Raw genomic sequence first — 18,470 nt, forward strand, 5'->3', positions numbered from 1 at the left:
TAATGTCACACAGCCATATACACAAGTGCAATGGTGTGTGAAATTCTTGGGTGCAGTTCCGATCAACATAGCAGTCGTGACAGTGATGAGACAGTACCAATTTACAATAACATCAAATTAACACAGCACAATTTAAACACCTGATATACACATAATTACACTCAAAAATATACAAATAATAACATACACTGTACAGTATACAATACACACTATATAGATACACATTATTCAATAAAAATAAAAAATAAAAATATATAAAAAAGTATATATAGTATATATAGAATGTACAGTATTGTACTGTATTGACATTCAGGCTGTCGATTGATAGTCAGTTGTTAAGAGAGAATATAATATAATAATAATATAATTTATGACAGTCCGGTGTGAGATATAAGAGTAAGGGTAATAAAGTGCAGTGCTGATGTATTTTGATCGTGGGAGATCAAGAGTTCAGAAGTCTGATTGCTTGGGGGAAGAAGCTATCATGGAGTCTGCTGGTGTGGGTCCTGATGCTGCGATACCGCCTACCTGATGGTAGCAGTGAGAACAGCCCATGGCTCGGGTGGCTGGAGTCTCTGATGATCCTCCAAGCTTTTTTCACACACCGCCTTGTATATATTTCCTGGAGGGAGGGAAGCTCACCTCCGATGATGTGTCTGGCAGTTCGCACCACCGTTTGCAGGTGGTTTTGCCGTACCAGGCGGAGATGCAGCCAGTCAGGATGCTCTCTACAGTGCAGGTGTAGAACCATGTGAGGATGTGGCGGTTCATTCCAAACTTCCTCAACCGTCTCAGGAAGAAGAGGTGCTGATGAGCCTTCTTCACAACGACTTCAGTGTGGATGGACCATGTGAGTTCCTCAGTGATGTAGACACTCAGGAACTTGAAGCTCCTGACTCTCTCCACCGGTGCTCCATTGATGGTGATGGGACTGTGTTCTCTGTCTCTTCTTCTGAAGTCCACCACAAGTTCCTTTGTCTTACTGACGTTGAGGGAGAGGTTGTGCTCCTGACACCAGTGTGTCAGAGTGTGCACCTCCTCTCTGTAGGCTGTTTCATCATTGTCAGTGATCAGACCTACCACCGTCGTGTCATCAGCAAACTTAATGATGGCATTGGAGCTGTGTGTTGCCACACAGTCATGTGTGTACAAGGAATACAGTAGTGGGCTGAGAATACAGCCCTGCGGGGCTCCAGTGTTAAGGGTCAGTGATGAGGAGATGTTGCTGCCTATTCTAACCACCTGGCGTCTGCTTGACAGGAAGTCCAGGATCCAGCTGCACAGCGAGCTGTTTAAGCCCAGAGCCCGGAGTTTCTCATCTAGCTTGGAGGGCACTATGGTGTTGAATGCTGAGCTGTAGTCTACAAACAGCATTCTCACATAAGTGTTCTTTTTTTCCAGGTGGGAGAGAGCATTGTGTATTGTAGATGCAATGGCATCATCAGTGGAGCGGTTGTTGCGGTAAGCAAACTGCAGCGGGTCAAGAGAGAGAGGCAGCACAGAGCAGATGTAATCTCTGATTAGTCTCTCAAAGCATTTGCTGATGATGGGGGTCAGAGCAACAGGACGCCAGTCATTTAAGCAAGTTATTTTTGATTTTTTGGAACAGGCACAATGGTGGATATTTTAAAGCATGTGGGGACTACAGACAAAGAGAGGGAAAGGTTGAAAATGTCCGTAAAAACACCAGCCAGCTGGTTCACGCACGCTCTGATGACGCGGCCCGGAATGCCGTCTGGGCCCGCGGCTTTGCGGATATTCACCCGTCGGAAGGATCGGGTTACATCCACTACAGAGACGGAGAGTGAACTAACCTCTGTAGGTTCGGCCGCGAGAGCTCTCTCTGCGAGGGCGGTGTTATTTCCCTCAAAACGAGCATAAAAAGTATTTAGCTCATCCGGGAGAGAGGCAGCGGTGTTCATGGCAGAGTTTTTATTCCCTTTAAAGTCCGTGATGATGTTAATTCCCTGCCACATGCTTCTAGAGTTGGTGGTGTTAAACTGTCCTTCAATCTTGCTCCTGTACTGGCGTTTTGCGGTTCTGATAGTTTTTCGGAGGGCATAACTGGCTTGTTTATGCTCCTCCGCGTTCCCGGAATTAAAAGTGGAGGTCCGCACATTAAGTGCCGCGCGAACATCATTATTTATCCATGGTTTCTGATTCGGATAGATCCGTATTGTTCTGGTCGGAACCATGTCCTCTACGCATGTTCTGATGAAACACATTACGCTATCAGCGTAAAGCTCGATATCGTCATCAGAGGTGGACCAGAACAACTCCCAGTCCATGTGATCAAAACCGTCTTGTAGCATAGAATCTGATTGGTCTGACCAGCACTGGATCGTTCTGAGGGTGGGTGCTTCCTGTTTCAGTTTCTGCCTGTAAGCGGGCAGAAGCAGAATGGAAGAGTGGTCCGATTTGCCAAATGGTGGGCAGGGGAGGGATTTGTAGCCATCCCGGAAGGGAGAGTAGCAATGGTCCAAAACCCAGTCCCCTCATGTGTTGAAACTAATGTGCTGGTGGTATTTTGGTGCGACTGATTTTAAACTGGCTTTATTAAAGTCCCCGGTCACAATGAACGCAGCCTCAGGGTGCATGGTTTCCTGCTCACTTATACTCCCATACAGTTCCTTGAGTGCCCGGTCTGTGTCGGCTTGTGGCGGGATGTACACAGCTGTGATAATGACCGCTGTGAATTCCCACAGTAGCCAGAATGATCGACACAGAAGCATAAGAAATTCCAGATCAGGAGAGCAGAGAGACTTGATAGAATGTACGTTCCTCTGATCACACCAGGATTTGTTGATCATAAAACATACACCACCTCCTCTGCTTTTACCTGAGAGGTCTTTCGCTCTGTCCACTCAGTGCACGGAGAACCCCGCGGGTTCAATGGCTGAGTCTGGAATCTCCACAGACATCCAAGTTTCCGTAAGGCAGATAATGCAGCAGTCCCTCGTATCTCGTTGGAAAGAGATCCGTGCTTTCAGCTCGCAGAGCTTGTTATCCAGAGACTGAACATTTGCCAGTAGAATAGTGGGTAGCGGGGGTCGATTTGCGCAGCGTCTTACTCTGATGAGAACGCCAGCTCTGTTTCCCCTTTTCCTTTTGCGTTTCCGCGGCCGTGCTGCCCAGACAAAGGGCTCCGCTTGCGTGTTTGTAAACAGCGGGTCGGCATTGAGAAATTTGAAGTCCGGTTTACGGTGTGAAATTGCTGGACCAATGTCCAAAAGTGTTTGTCTGTCATAGACAATAAGGCAGACAACATCCAAGACAAAAAACATAAGAATTGTGAACAAAACAAACAAAACACTACTATGTTGTGTTGGAGCTCGCAACGCAGCAGCCATACTCGGCGCCATCTTGAGCCATTTCTGGGAATATCATTCACCCCTCTAAAGCAGCAGATGCTATGAGAGTGGTGATTACTGCTTTTGGAAAAGGTCATGAGGCATCAGTGTATTACTCCCTGTTAATTCAGAGTCTGGGGGATGGAACCTTGACCACTCTCAAGAGATTATGGGAGAAAGATTTAAACCTGGAACTGGAGGAGGGAGAGTGGGCTGGGATTCTAAAAAACGTCAAGACTGCATCTAGAGACGCAAGGGTGTGTCTTATGCAATTCAAGATTTTACATCAGTTCTATTGGACCCCCTCTAGATTGTATAGGCTTGGTCTTAAAGACACACCCACCTGCTGGCGATGCCAATCAGAGGATGGAGATATAACCCATGTCTTTTGGGGGTGTGTTGAGATCCAGGAGTTTTGGTTAAAGGCTCAGAGTCTGGTGTGCGATGTGTTAGGCACTTGGGTATCATTTTGCCCCAGACTCTGTATTTTGGGTGATGGGGCAGTCATTGATATTGAAAATAGACACATAAAGAGTTGGGACTTAACCAGTGTCATGATCGCCAGACAGATAATTTTATGGGGCTGGAGGTCGGCTGGAGCAACCTCCTTTCAGGTGTGGTGCTCAGAGATGGGAAGGGTGGTGGACTTTGAGGAGGAGTCTTTTAGTAGAAATGGGGAAGTACAATGGGTTCGTGGAGAAATGGGGTGGGTATATATCATTTAAGGATGGATGATTATTTTTATTATATTTGTTTTAATTTAATGTATTTATTTATTTATTTATTTTGTGTGTGTCTTTAGAATTTGTGACCACTGGGATGTTGTTGGTGCCAGGGTGGTGTTGGGGATTGATTCTGTGTATATATGTTTTGTTTTTCTGTGTTTATTTATGAGAATATATAAAAATTATTAATCTAAAAAAACAAAAAAACAATCCAATATAGCCAACTTCCTGTTGGGCAGAGCTTACGACTGTCGGCGCGAAAGTTGTCTGGCTTGATGAGATCTATATGTGTACAAAATTTGGTGATGGTAGCTCAAAAGGTATGTGCTACAGAGCCCCCCAACTGTATAATGATTTACAGTATATTGTTACTGTTAAATAAATTATGATATTTAATTGCATATAGTATATTAAAATTCAGTATATTTTCTTTAAAGCATGGTAGTTATGGTAGTTAATTTCATAATGTATATTAAAATACACTATATTTACTCTACAGCAAAAATAATTGCAGTAGTTGATTGTATGTAATACATTTGAACTGTTTTTGCTGTTTACTTTAAATTTCAGCTCAGACATTATATTGAAATTGCAGTATGTAGGGCTTTACTGGTTGTTTAGATCAGTGTTACTATCAGAAATAATTGATAATTATTTCTTTAGTTATTAATTAATATTTACATTAATTAATTGAATCTTAACTCATTAAAACCTCATATGGGGCTCCAGTAAATGTAGTGTGCTACGTTTAGGAGCGGGTTTGGTTATTAGCAATATTTAATAATTATCAAAGATAATTATTAATTATTAAAATCAATAGAACATTGATGAGAATCAATGTTAGCTTTTTCTAATCCTTTAAATCAACAATTATCAAAGATAATCGTTAATTGTTAACATCGATGAAACATTAAAATTAACACTAGCTTATTGATCATTCAAATTCAACAATCATCAAAGATAATTATCAATTATCAAAAATCAATAGAATATTAATAAGGATTAATATTGATGGGGCACCACCCTGGAATTAGGGACTAATAACCAGATAGTATAACAGTCTCAATATTAGATTGTTTTCTTAGGAAAATTGACATCCAAAGAATATCGATTTTCGGAAAAAAAACAATGAATGAAGGCTTGAATCCGAGCACTGACATCCTGTCAGCATGACACAGGTGTATGCAAAACAAACCAAAATACTTCTCTTTGTAATATAACGAAGTTTATTTATGCAGTAATATCAATTAATAATTAATACAATGCAGTCAATAAACTTCCGACTTACAACTGCAAACTAAACAGTGATATGATTAGATATGGAAATCAAAATAATCCTATAACACATCAGGGTGTGTGTGTGAGAGAGTGTGTGTAAGGAGGGATGCGCACAAAATGGCGAACGTGACTCTCGTGGAGAGTATGTCACGTGAGACTCCGGCCAGAGAATATGGCCGCGAATGTGGGCGGAGAGAAACCAGTCAATGGTAGCTTAGGGACAAAGCTGAGCTCTACTAGCCAAAAATGTGTGCGAGAATGTTTGTGAGGTGTCACGTGTGTGTGTTAGTACGAGAGAGAGAGAGAATTAAGTGATGGCCCCAAAGCCGATTTCGCGATTGTGGGAGAGAAAGCAGCTGTTAGTTTATCAGTCAGAGACACGGTGGACAGCTCGTAAACCGTCCTGCGGTTTTTGATTCTTTAATGGATAAACTCAGTGTGCCGGTCTCACCCGCGATGGCAGAAATGCACAACAGTCCAATGTGGTTGGACTACAATACAACAAATCTCATTCGTGATAATTAATGCCTTGAGTGTTAATCACAATGAGCGGACTCGGTGGTCCGTAAACTGTACAAGCAATAACCTTGATACACAAGAATAACACACTATAATATTCCATCTCTGCCCAGACATAAACCTCTTACTTGAATCGCATGAGGACACAGAATGTGTGTTCATCCGTCTTTTAACTCCGACTCGGTTCCTCGAGGCTTGGGTGATGACGGGAGGCCGTTTCCTCGCTCTGTCGGCGGGCGGTACGGCTACTGATTCTCGTCGGGCTGGCGGAGAAATCAGCAACGTCGACTTGATTGAAGATGGAAGAGAAATCTTTTCTCTCTTCACTTCTGCAGACAAACGGATGAAGATGCGGATTGCTCGGCGGTCTCCTTCGGATCTGTTAGAGTGTTCGGTGGAACACAGAGTAATCTCAACTCGTCTAGTGAGACGGAGATTGTATGGCCACAGTTTCAAGTCGGACGTTACTTCCTTGTTCCACGAGGCTGAACCTGAGAGCAGCGATGAGTTGCGTCTACACACGGCGAGCAAAGTTGCTGGAAGCAAATCCCGGAAGAATTTCAGAGGTATTTCTACTCCTGATGATGTCGTGGTTGAGGTGCATTCTGTTGTGTGCCTCATCCAATAGGAGTTGAGAGTTCGATCCTATAGTGAGCAAGGCTTCATGGGATTTGTAGTCTGTTTTGGACTCCCTTTGTTTGATTTTGGCGTGGTTTTTATCAGTAAGATTTATGACCTTGTATGTGGGCCTGAGATAGGTTTTACGACTGTGTTAGGCCTGCCTTTGTCTTCTATCTGAATACATGAGGCCCAACAAGTACGCATAAAGTACTGTAGAACTAATCACTGTAGATGTGTAAATTTAACAGTTAAAGTGTGTTTACAGCTATTGAGTAAAATCACTTTAGTACTCACTATTCAGTAGGTACAGTCCATTTAAGGTTAAAGAAATGTATCCTTTTTTCATGTAAAACAATGTATTAATATTTACTTCATTCTAATTTATTCAAATGTATATTACAATTTTGTTACTGAAGTAACAATAAGCAGAATTCATATCTTGTCCTCTCCAGACCTAGTAAACAAATTATTAAAATCTGTTCGAATCATGTACAGCACAGATAAATTCCTTAATTTTTGTCTTTGTATCAAATAGGATACAGAGTTAAAAACTTCAAATGGAATTTTTTAAGGATTTACAATTTAAACGGATTGTAATTCAAAGAAATTTGTAGTTTTAATAGATCAATTTTTTTAATAAGAACAACAAATAAACATCATACAACATGTTTTTTTAATAAACACACACCATGGGAGAAGAACACCTTGCCAGAATGCTTTAATTTACTCCAAAGTCTTTAAAATAGAGCCAAAGTTGCATATTACTTTCTGTAAAAATGGAGGGGTCAATTTTGTCACCTTGTGGTTCTCCATGCTGAATAAGAACAGGTTTCATCAAAACACTAAAGGAAATATATTCTCAGTGACTATAATGAAAATTATCAAATGCATTTGCATTATAAAACTTTTTTGAAAAATGGCAGAGATGAGTTAAAGCAGGAAAAATGCACAAAACAATTTGTCAAATGAACTTGTACATGTTAAAACTAAAATGATTCAACTGTTTGGGGATGACATGAGGGTGACATTAGGGTATGCTAGTAGGTATTATTCTGAGGGGAAACGGCTGTGAATGAAATCTGTGCATACAATGCATAAAATAAAAGATAATCAGGAAACAACTTGTACTCTGTGCCCTTGCAAGGCTAATATGAATAAATTGAAACTTATTGTGGAGTGTTATCATATGGTTTGAAGCATGGGCATAGAATACGTGGGGGATGCGGGATGTGTCCCCCACACTTTTGATAAAACGTAAGTTCGTCCCCCACACTTTTTCACTGGGCAAATATTATATTATGAGTATGTTGTCCTTTTTTATTTATTTATTTATTTATTTATTTATTTTTTACAGCAAATGTGTAAACATGTAAATGTTAATGTTAAAATTCACTGGTAAGATAAAATTCACTCTTAAGAGATGATACAACTATTGTAATGGGCAATGTGTTAATGATGGCATTGTTCAAGATGTCAAAAGTGTAGTGGATGGAAATAGGCGTTTATTTGAAAATGAAAAAGACATCCTTTCTAAAGTCGACAATGTTTTAGTTGATGCGTGCGGCCTTGAAGATGTATGGTGTGAGATGTGACCTGAGCAGGAGTCAGAGCACTTGAAATGTCAACAAGAAATTAGAGATTTATCAAATGAACTTGATGAGCATGTTGATATAATTCCTGATCTATCCATTCAAAATGAAAGAAGCAATTGATTTGAATCTAGTTTGAATGTCTTGTGTAGATCAGATGCTCTCAATCTACTTAGGTCTCTGAACTCCAAACAAAAATATATTTTCTATCAATTAAGACGGTGCTTAGAGAAAGTTAGAGGTAAAAAGCCAGAGCCTTTCCATGTATTTGTTACTGGAGGTGCAGGAACAGGAAAGTCACATTTAATCAGAGTTATTCATTATGAAGCGACCAGATTATTATCCCAAACTGCAACTGCACCAGACAAACTTTCTATTCTATTGACAGCACCTACTTGAATTACTGCTTTCAACTTAGGTGCCAAGACCATCCATAGTACATTTTCAATCGGGACTGATGTAAAATTGCCTTACACAACTTTAGGAGAAGAAAAAGTACAATGTATGTGGTATTTAGTGATTCACTGATTATAGATTAAATTTCTATGGTAAACCACAGCCTACTAGCCTATGTCCATGGTAGGCTTAGACAAATAAAGCAGACAGGTGACTACTCTCCATTTGGTAAAATTAGTGTAATTGCTGTGGGACATTTTTTTCCAATTGCCACACCCTTTCAGTGCTTGGGCCCTAATAATAATAATAATCCTTAGAAGAACAATAGGGTCTCTGCACTTTCAGTGCTTGGGCCCTAATAATAATAATAATAATAATAATAATAATAATAATAATAATAATAATAATCCTTAGAAGAACAATAGGGCCTCGCACTTTCAGTGCTTGGGCCCTAATAATAATAATAATCCTTAGAAGACCAATAGGGTCTCCGCACTTTCAGTGTTTGGGCCGTAATAATAATACAAATAATCTTTAGAAGAACAATAGGGTCTCTGCACTTTCAGTGCTTGGGCCCTAATAATAATACAAATAATCTTTAGAAGAACAGTAAGGTCTCTGCACTTTCAGTGCTTGGGCCCTAATAATAATACAAATAATCTTTAGAAGAACAATAGGGTCTCTGCACTTTCAGTGTTTGGGCCGTAATAATAATACAAATAATCTTTAGAAGAACAATAGGGTCTCTGCACTTTCAGTGCTTGGGCCCTAATAATAATAATAATAATAATAATAATAATAATAATAATAATCCTTAGAAGAACAATAGGGTCTCCGCACTTTCAGTGTTTGGGCCGTAATAATAATACAAATAATCTTTAGAAGAACAATAGGGTCTCTGCACTTTCAGTGCTTGGGCCCTAATAATAATCCTTAGAAGAACAATAGGGCTTCCGCACTTTCAGTGCTTGGGCCCTAATAATAATAATAATAATAATAATAATAATCCTTAGAAGAACAATAGGGTCTCCACACTTTCAGTGCTTGAGCCCTAAAAATCCTTAGAAGAACAATAGGTCCTCTGCACTTTCAGTGCTTGGGCCCTAATAATAATAATCCTTAGAAGAACAATAGGGTCTCCGCACTTTCAGTGCTTGGGCCCTAATAATAATCCTTAGAAGAACAATAGGGCTTCCGCACTTTCAGTGCTTGGGCCCTAATAATAATAATAATAATCCTTAGAAGAACAATAGGGTCTCCACACTTTCAGTTCTTGGGCCCTAATAATCCTTAGAAGAACAATAGGGCCTCCACACTGTCAGTGCTTGGGGCCTAATAATAATCCTTAGAAGAACAATAGGGTCTCCGCACTTCCAATGCTTGGGCCCTAAAAATCCTTAGAAGAACAATAGGGCCTCCGCACTTTCAGTGCTTGGGCCCTAATAATAATAATAATCCTTAGAAGAACAATAGGGCCTCTGCACTTTCAGGGCATTCCCTAAAAATCCTTAGAAGAACAATAGGGTCTCTGCAATTTCAGTGCTTGGGCCCTAATAAAGAAAAGTCCATAGAAGACCAATAGGGCCTCTGCACTTTCAGTGCTTGGGCCCTAATAATAATAATCATTAGAAGAACAATAGGGCCTCCGCACTTTCAGTGCTTGGGCCCTAATAATAATCCTTAAAAGAACAATAGGGTCTCTGCACTTTCAGTGCTTGGGCCCTAAAAACGGACTTTGATCAAAGAAGCACCCAGTGTCTTTTTGATTCATAAAACAAATGTGGTGTTGCAGTTATTGCTTCAGCCAACAGATGGCGATTTAAGACTGCAGCTGTTTTAACACTGAAAAAAATAAAGAAACTTCCCAGTTTCTAGTTACTTTAAAGTACGTATTACTTTGATTATAATTAAAAAATATGCCCATTTTAAAGAGAGAGAAGCAAGAGTAAACAATAAGACAAGGACAAATAACAATAAGAGCATTTTATTGCATTTCCTTTTGACTATTGTGATGTGATGATAAAGAACACTGACAGAAAATTACATATTTAAACATGTAATTTAGCCTTTCAGAGATGATACTGGATATTGCCAAACAGATCCCTAGTATGCTTGAAGCATCAAATAATGTACATGGCTTGGGGCCATATTTCTCAAAACCTTCAATGCATGTCAAAAACATAAGCATACATTTTGTAAAGCAGTGCATGATACCTACCTACATAAATAACAAGTTTCATCACAGTTGTATGTATTAAATGTTTTGGGAAATCAGAACCAGGGTGAGCACAGTGAAAGGACTGAGAAAACAACAGAACTAGTACATGAAGCAATAGATGACAAATGCAATACAGATTTTAATCTAATGCAGAGTCACTATTGCATCTCTTGGCTCCATAGGGACAGAGAAATCAAAATATTGTGCACCTAATGCCTTTGACTTGACAATATCAAACTACAATTTCACATTGTTTCTAATCTGTACAAATAAGTTACCAAAAGAAGAAGACTATTAACAATTCCTACAGATTTCATGCTTTGCTGGCTCATATGAAGGCAACTCTAAACTACTGCAAAATTACTCCAGAACACATTAGTGCTAGGTGCACCCTCTTAAGAAAACTCACACTCAGCCCCTCACCCATCAAAAGGTAGATTGCTTTATTCTGTGTTGCAGTAGAATCAAAATTTCAAGCAGTCTATCTTCAAACATACTATAAACTTAAAGAGAACATAATTTCAAGTTTCAGCAGGACAAGTTTCTTGCTAGTTTCAAAAAGTCATTTTTTTTTTAGTAGCATCTTCAATCCAGCAGTGGTCACCCCACAAAACTTGCTGCTCACATGCCAGTAATTACAAATCAGGGCACATGATTTTTTATATCCAAAGCAGAGGGTGGCCTTTCAAAGCACCTATATACTGCACAATCAATCACACATAAAGCCCTTAAGTCCACCCTGGAAGCCATTGATGGGTGTGCCAAACTGGAAGCAGGAAGGTTACAGAGTCCTGAAGACAAGCACGTGACCACTATACAGACACTTCTGACCATGCTAGGTTAGGAAGAATGTATATACAAAGATTTGCAGGGTTGCTATTTATTTATTCATGTATTCATGTATTTATGTATGAATGTTTGGGTTTGTCTCCTTTTCATATTGTTTTCCCAAAGGTATAGCAGTAGTCTAGTGTGCTATTCTTCCTCTGGAAAGGCCTTGGTGGTCTTGGCCTCAGAGTTGTGCTGGGGGAAGGGGGGTTGGAGATAGAGGAGATGGGGGTAGAGGTGGGGCAGAGGAAGGGGAGGGCAAAGGCTGAACTGATGGTGTGCTAGGGGTTGTTGAGGCTAACGACTTAACGGGAGAAGTACTCTTGGACTCCTCTGATTGGGCGGACGACCGTGTCCTGTAGGAGCGTCTTCTCTCTGGGCGGGTGGAGGATGGGCTCTTTCCTGGAGAGGGGTTGTGGTCCTGACAATGGCGAGAAAGCTGGATGGTTTCCTTATCTAGAGCTGTGTTCTACAGGAGAGAGATAATGCTCATGTTAATGTTCACACATGCGTTGAGGTGCACTCATCCAAAAAATTGGAAAGGAAAAGGAAAAAATTAAATACAATTCAGCAGGGAAAGATCAGATGAAGTTAAGATCTGGAAGGTCAAAGGAGAGATCAAATCAAGCTTAAATATTCAACAAATGCAGCTTTAGATTTGTTTCTTTCTTTTGCTGTCAGAGGAAGTATGTGTTTATACCAAGCAGTGTCAGATTCAGGACAGCATGTATGACCTGATTTCACTGAGAAGTCAGTACTATTGATCACCTCACAGGTGGAAGGAGACCACAGAAGTGAAAGAGACTGTTTAAGCAAAGACTGACAGAAAATGGCAGGGAGTGAGAAAACACCACTGAAGTTCACTGTGGTATAAAAGCAACTCAAGAATTCTCTTGGTCTGAAAGCTGCCAATTTTTCATTGCTACAGTTTTCCATTGTAGTATTTCCATTGTATTCCACTGACTCAGGGATGGACTAGGACTAAAAACAGGATGGAATACGCTGGCCCAACACAACCCACAGCACATAATCCCCACTATATTTACACATATGCATTTAATCTAGTTGATATTTTAATGTTCAATTAAAATCCCAAGGGATTAGAAAAATATTTTAAATAAATGCAATCAAAGACTGTTTAGCACAAGATGGAGCACTTGTATTAAAATGAATGGGAGAAATTAAAACGCACAGTATGGCGGATGTAAAGAAGGATCACCTTTTAGATACAGAACGCACATTCTCATTACCTGAACCAGCCTGGAAAATAGTGTTTTTTAGCCTGATCTGAGCTAAAGAAGCACTTTTTATGATTCCATTGTTGTCTGATTTTTCTGCTGATTTGAAATATGTTCATTGATTGTAATCTTGACCAACCGGTTTGCAGATTTCTAGGAATGTCATAAAATATCAATATATCAATTATTGATCTGCAAGTTATCATATCGATATATTTTTGAGGCATTGATATATTAAAATTAACCGACATTTAAATTAGAAGCCCAATTTGCGTGCTTTCCAATACACTCAGTTGGCCTCTGTTTAACAGTCTGGCGTATTAGCATTGGGAGACCACAAGAGGGTGATATACCATTTACTGAAGCACACACACACAAATACAGGACTAGCTGAAGCGGCACAGGAGATGGTAGTCCAAAGTTACGAAAGTTTTGGCACTTCTTCAAGAATGAACAAAGTGACGTTGATGAGTTTGCAGGTTAGTGAAACTGGTGTAACTGTGCAAACTGAACGATTAGAAATGGTGATGTTTATTATGCAATTTCTCTGTATGCAGGTCTTTCATTCAAGCTGTCAAACCACAAAACGACATACTTGTAACTGAAAATACATTGTGTAGGCTATATGAAAGATACATATAACCAATATATCATCCAGTAGTGGCTAGAGTAAATAATCTTTGTCCATTGATAATGATTTGGGTCTAATTTAATGGAAAACTATGCAAGTTGCGTTCCATGTCACTTCATAATGTTGACTCTGAGCGTTGGCGGTGTGTGTGTACCTTTGTAGAAAATAATTGTTACAAATTTTAGAGCATGCCATGACACGTCCTGTGTGCGACCCCCTTTAATTTACTCTGTCGCTCACACTTTCTCAAATTTGTCTTGAGAAATATGTCTGAAAAAAGAGACAAATACTATTCTGCATTGAGCAGCCCTATTTATAGCTGAAAAAATCCCGATATACTGTATATCGATAATCATCGTGAAAATCTTCCGATTATCAATGCGTGAAAAAAGCATCGATCCCAAGCCTACAGATTTAGCTCTTTCTCCATTCAAGTGTAGGAGCTGCACTTTTATGCCGCTTGTATCCATAGCTGCCAAAGAGCGTTCCAAAGATGGCCGCCGAGTGGACTGACTTGCCTTGAAAGGGACATTGATTCAATTCACTGTATATTATAACAATATTATAAGTAATTCATTTTCACTGAAATGATCACGGAACTTAGGTGCCTTCAATACAAATGGGTTTTTGTTTTCCATTTCCTAAATTTATCCTTTTCCAAAGTATGAGGTACTAGAGAGTGTTTTTTTAAAGTGTGTGCTGTCAATTGATAAATTGTTTTAATCCTGATTAATCGCATCATTTTTCATAGTTAATCGCGATAATCACAGATTCTGAAAAAGCTGAAATTTGACTAAATATACTTATTTTCCTGTTAAAATGCACTTATTATCTTCTTAGGAAAGAAAACAAAAAATATGTAACAATAATGCTTTATTAAAATTTTCCAAACAAAGCCTTCCACAGTATAAATATAGAAAGGCACTAAAATAACACAAATTCAAGTAACATTAAACGTTTCTCGAAGTCTAAGTGGAAGATTGACTAATTGAAAGAACTAGTTCCCCATAGGTTGTTGCATATTCATTGCAAATGGCATAAAATCTCTTAAACTCTCATCCTCCACAATATCAAATGGGGAGCATTTGATATTATCAGAAGTATCTGAGGGGCACAAGGAAAATCTAGAGGGGCAATGTACCCCCCTGGTCCGGCCTTAATCGGTTTTATTTTGCAGTCATTCTTTTTTTATTTTTTTATATATCTTTATTTTACCAGGTTAGTTTCTTCCAAGAGAGACCTGGCCAAAATGGCAGCATAAAACATTGTAACAATAAACATGAAACATAAAAAGTACAAAAATACTGTAAATAAAACAAATAAGATGAAATTAGGCTAACTATACTGTACGTTAAGACAAGGACACTGGCCAAAGTTGTTGTTAAAAAGTCTTTGACTTGAGTTCTAAATGCATTTAAAGGCACCAGTGCAGAGGTACTCAATTAAAGTTTCAAAAGGTCCGGTCTCTACATTTCCTTCCCAGCAAAGGTCCGGATAATAATACGTAGCTTACATATTGTCATATTGCTGAAACTATATAATATATATTTTTGAATAGTTTTTATAACTTGCTACATTGGCAGTAATAGTACTTTGTAAAAAAAAACAAAAAAAAAAAATCCTAAACAGTCAAAATAGTCTCTTCAAAACTCTCAGAATAAGAACAGCAGTCCAGTTTTTGTGTTTAAATATGTTTACATGCAGAATATGTATGGGACATAGCATAGGAGGCCTTTTGACAGATAAAAATACTGTATGGGGGGTTCAAGGGAGACAATTTATAAAAATGTAAAAGTCAGAATGGACCATTTTTATATTTTCCGTAAAGTGAGAATCTACAAACAAAGAAAGATTTAGATCTCGGTCCGGATCTGGACCGAAGTCCGCCTATTGAGTACCCCTGCACTAGTGTTTGTAATAGGTAAGGTTTGCTGAAAACATTCCAATTCATATTTAATCCTCACATTAGGGACTAGAACATAATATATCATCTGAACATAGGTTTTAAGAATACGAATGAATATTAACATGTTTTGCAAGATATGTGGGCAACAAACCTATAAATGCGTTGAAAATAAAGGTGTACCAATAAGATAGACTACGTACATTGTCTTGGATCCACCACTGTGGCTAAGGTCACATCCACACTAATCCATTTATGTTTGAAAACTACTGTTTTTAGTTTCCTATTGTCATTTTTTCTAACGTATGTGGTATTCGAAATTCTTCGTTCCTGTGTGGATGAGAGGTGTAAATACGAATACGTTTCCATTTGAAAAGGAATTGATTCTTCTACGTTTACTCCTCTTAGCCACACTTGGACTGCGAAAACATTCTCTAGGTGTGCATACTTTAGAAAACAATGATGTTATATTTACGCTATAAATACATGTTCCGACAGACAGCCGAAAGGTTGAGCGGCTCACCAAGAAAGTCCTAGTGCTCCCCATGTGGTCAGTCCATCCCTGCATTGATTTTTCTCTTAGGGAAAAATTGTATCTTCAGTGGTGTACTGTCACATTCTCCCAGTTCTGGTTTAAGGGTGTATGTGTATAGAGACAGAGGCGGGGAGGGAGGAGCATAGCAGCTAGTGTTAGTACATACCATTGCCTTGGAGCTAGTCAGAGGATAGCAATGCCATGGGAAGAGCAGAAGCAGAGGACAGAGACAAGTCTTACTCACAGAGCACATACAGCACAAATTCATACACAGCATTATAACATAAGAAACTCTAACACTTCAGCTGAGGGACATTTAACAAGGAATACATCAGAAGCATCCAGTCTTAAACTGGGACATATTTTATTAAAGCAGAAGAAAGCCACTTAAATTGTGATCTGTGGTTTTCTTTGTTATGTTCCTCAGCTGTGATCAAAATTAGTGAAGCTAAGAGAGCTGGAAAAACTACTTAATAATTAGATACATTTTACTGCCTGCTTAAACTCAGAATAATACATATTATATATAATAAATAATAAATAAGTATTTTGTTAAATATTTCATCCAAGGCAATTTTTGTGCATAATTATGCTTCTCTCTCTCACGGTTATTTTGCAATAATGACCAACTGACTGTAGATTATTCTTTGCTTTTAGAACTTGGCCAGAAGGTGGCAGCTTTTCACAATCTCAAACCACTTTCCTTCAAATTTTGATTCAATCTGAGGACATTGGCAGCTGCCATGAAATAGACATTCAAATTTTGATTCAATTTGAGGACATTGGCAGCTGCCATAAAATAGACCTTTTATGGATGTTGTGACAGAGAGCAAGAGAGAAGCTGTCGGATTGCAGTGTTAAAAGCAGTCAGTAATGCATGCATTCCAATACAAATCTTGAGAGCCCAGAGAGAAATATACAACAGCAATGCTCAACAAAAAGAATATGGCACAGATTCTTACAGCAATAAAGTATTCCAAAGAGCCACCATGAACATGAAGTGGAATGAGAAGACGGGATGCAGACTTGGAATGGGCATCTTTTAGAATTATTAGCAAGACCAGCAAATGTTGCAAAACCAGTGAGAGTAAACAAGAGGCAGTCAGAATGCAGAGCCTTCTAGATTTTGATCAGATTTTAGAAAAACTAGAGTATTTTAGTAGCTACAGAGTAATATAGAGCTGAAGCTTGTCAAAAGTAGGTTTAGGTTTGGAGTCAAATACCAAATACCATTCCAGTGCCAGACATCACCTTGGGTCTTGGGAGAGCAAGAGGGGGGTGTTGGTACAGCCCTGCCCTTATAGTTCAAACTGTCAAATGAGATACACATCAGTACACATTCAGGCTGAGAGTCCACACTGCTGCATTTTCAAATGATGTAGTGCTCTACCGCAATATGACTCATAAAAAAGGCCATTCAATTTTTTATAGAGTTTAAAGGGAAAATTAGGCAATTTTTACATATATATAATGCTGTTAATTTTGATAAAATTGCTGATTGAGAGGCTATACTATAACTACTGTAATAGTACTACTCAGAAAATGTATAATAAAATCTATTATTTTACCGAACTGGGGGTCCAAAAGTCTGAGACCAAATTAAAAATGTGGGATTCTAAATTCGAAAGTTTATAAGTAGGGATGTAAATCCATTAAAATGTTTAATCAAATTTATTACAAGATATGCTGAGTAATTAATCAAATTAATCACAATTAATCACATATCAATATTTGCTTAGAAAGGCCCCCAAATAAAAATAATTCAATATAAATTATTATATTTGAATAAATTTAAATATAATATACTGTATAATAAATATAATAATTTAGATAATTAAAATTCATTACATCGTTGTGGCAGAAAATTAAAGCATTGATTAGATCATACAAAAAGTGGTTTTGGATGGCAGTACATTGTTTATTTCCATATCATTGAACATAAGCCTATCATTCGCCTACAAATCTTTAATCTGTCCAAGATAGACTTATTATCAGGGCTTTTCTAAGTATGTGTCAATGTGCATATGCGTCAGACTCTTTTAAAGTGCCTCACTTTGGTTTGCTGCATCATAAACACAGCATTTTTAGGATGCTGTGTCAAGTTAAACATAGTTTGAAACTTAGAAAAACACATTTAGAGAAAACTGCATTCGAAGTAGCGCTCCGTGCAGTTGTGTTTGAATGCAAGAACTTGTTATCATCTTGTGCTCTCTTCTATCACTAAGACCCCGTTTACACCTGGTATTAAGTTGAGTTTTGGGTGATTCGATCACATGTGGTCAGCCCTAAATACAGGTCTAAACGGGGTCTAAAATGATTTGTGATCGGATCACAAAAACTATATACGAATGTGGTCAAAAACACGTGACCACATCACATTTGAGGTGTAAATGCTAATCCGTCCTGTATGCACCCATCAGCAGTAAAGCACCACCCCTAACCTGTCAATCAACCGCTGCCCTAAAACAAGAGTTTAAACTTTGCCGTTTATGAGTGGCTTTAAAGAAAAGAACCATTGGAAAAATAAAAAAGCAGATACATACATAATCATGAAAGCTTGTCGGATCTTCTTCAGTGTGTCTGATATCAACACAGATGAGAAGCACAAACATCTGAAGCTCCTTAAATACAGGTAATCC

At 38.6% G+C, this 18,470-nt stretch overlaps 1 protein-coding gene across 7 annotated transcripts in view; it reads right to left on the bottom strand.

The window, feature by feature from the left end:
* Positions 1-10,446: 10,446 nt before the first annotated feature.
* The window catches only part of dclk2a (doublecortin-like kinase 2a), a 96,478-nt gene continuing 88,454 nt past the window's right edge, over positions 10,447-18,470 (bottom strand). For 4 of the 7 annotated variants that reach the window (XM_051702902.1, XM_051702899.1, XM_051702898.1 and 1 more), the window contains one exon: positions 10,447-11,993. In XM_051702902.1, the coding sequence (XP_051558862.1) occupies positions 11,709-11,993 (285 nt within the window). In that variant the 3' untranslated portion in view covers positions 10,447-11,708. Of the gene's footprint in view, positions 11,994-17,054; positions 17,142-18,470 lie in introns of all 7 variants that reach the window. The other 3 variants (XR_007897717.1, XR_007897715.1, XR_007897716.1) reach the window with 2 other exon arrangements.

Source organism: Myxocyprinus asiaticus, chromosome 7, assembly GCF_019703515.2.
Source record: "Myxocyprinus asiaticus isolate MX2 ecotype Aquarium Trade chromosome 7, UBuf_Myxa_2, whole genome shotgun sequence".
NCBI classification, from domain to species: domain Eukaryota; kingdom Metazoa; phylum Chordata; class Actinopteri; order Cypriniformes; family Catostomidae; genus Myxocyprinus; species Myxocyprinus asiaticus.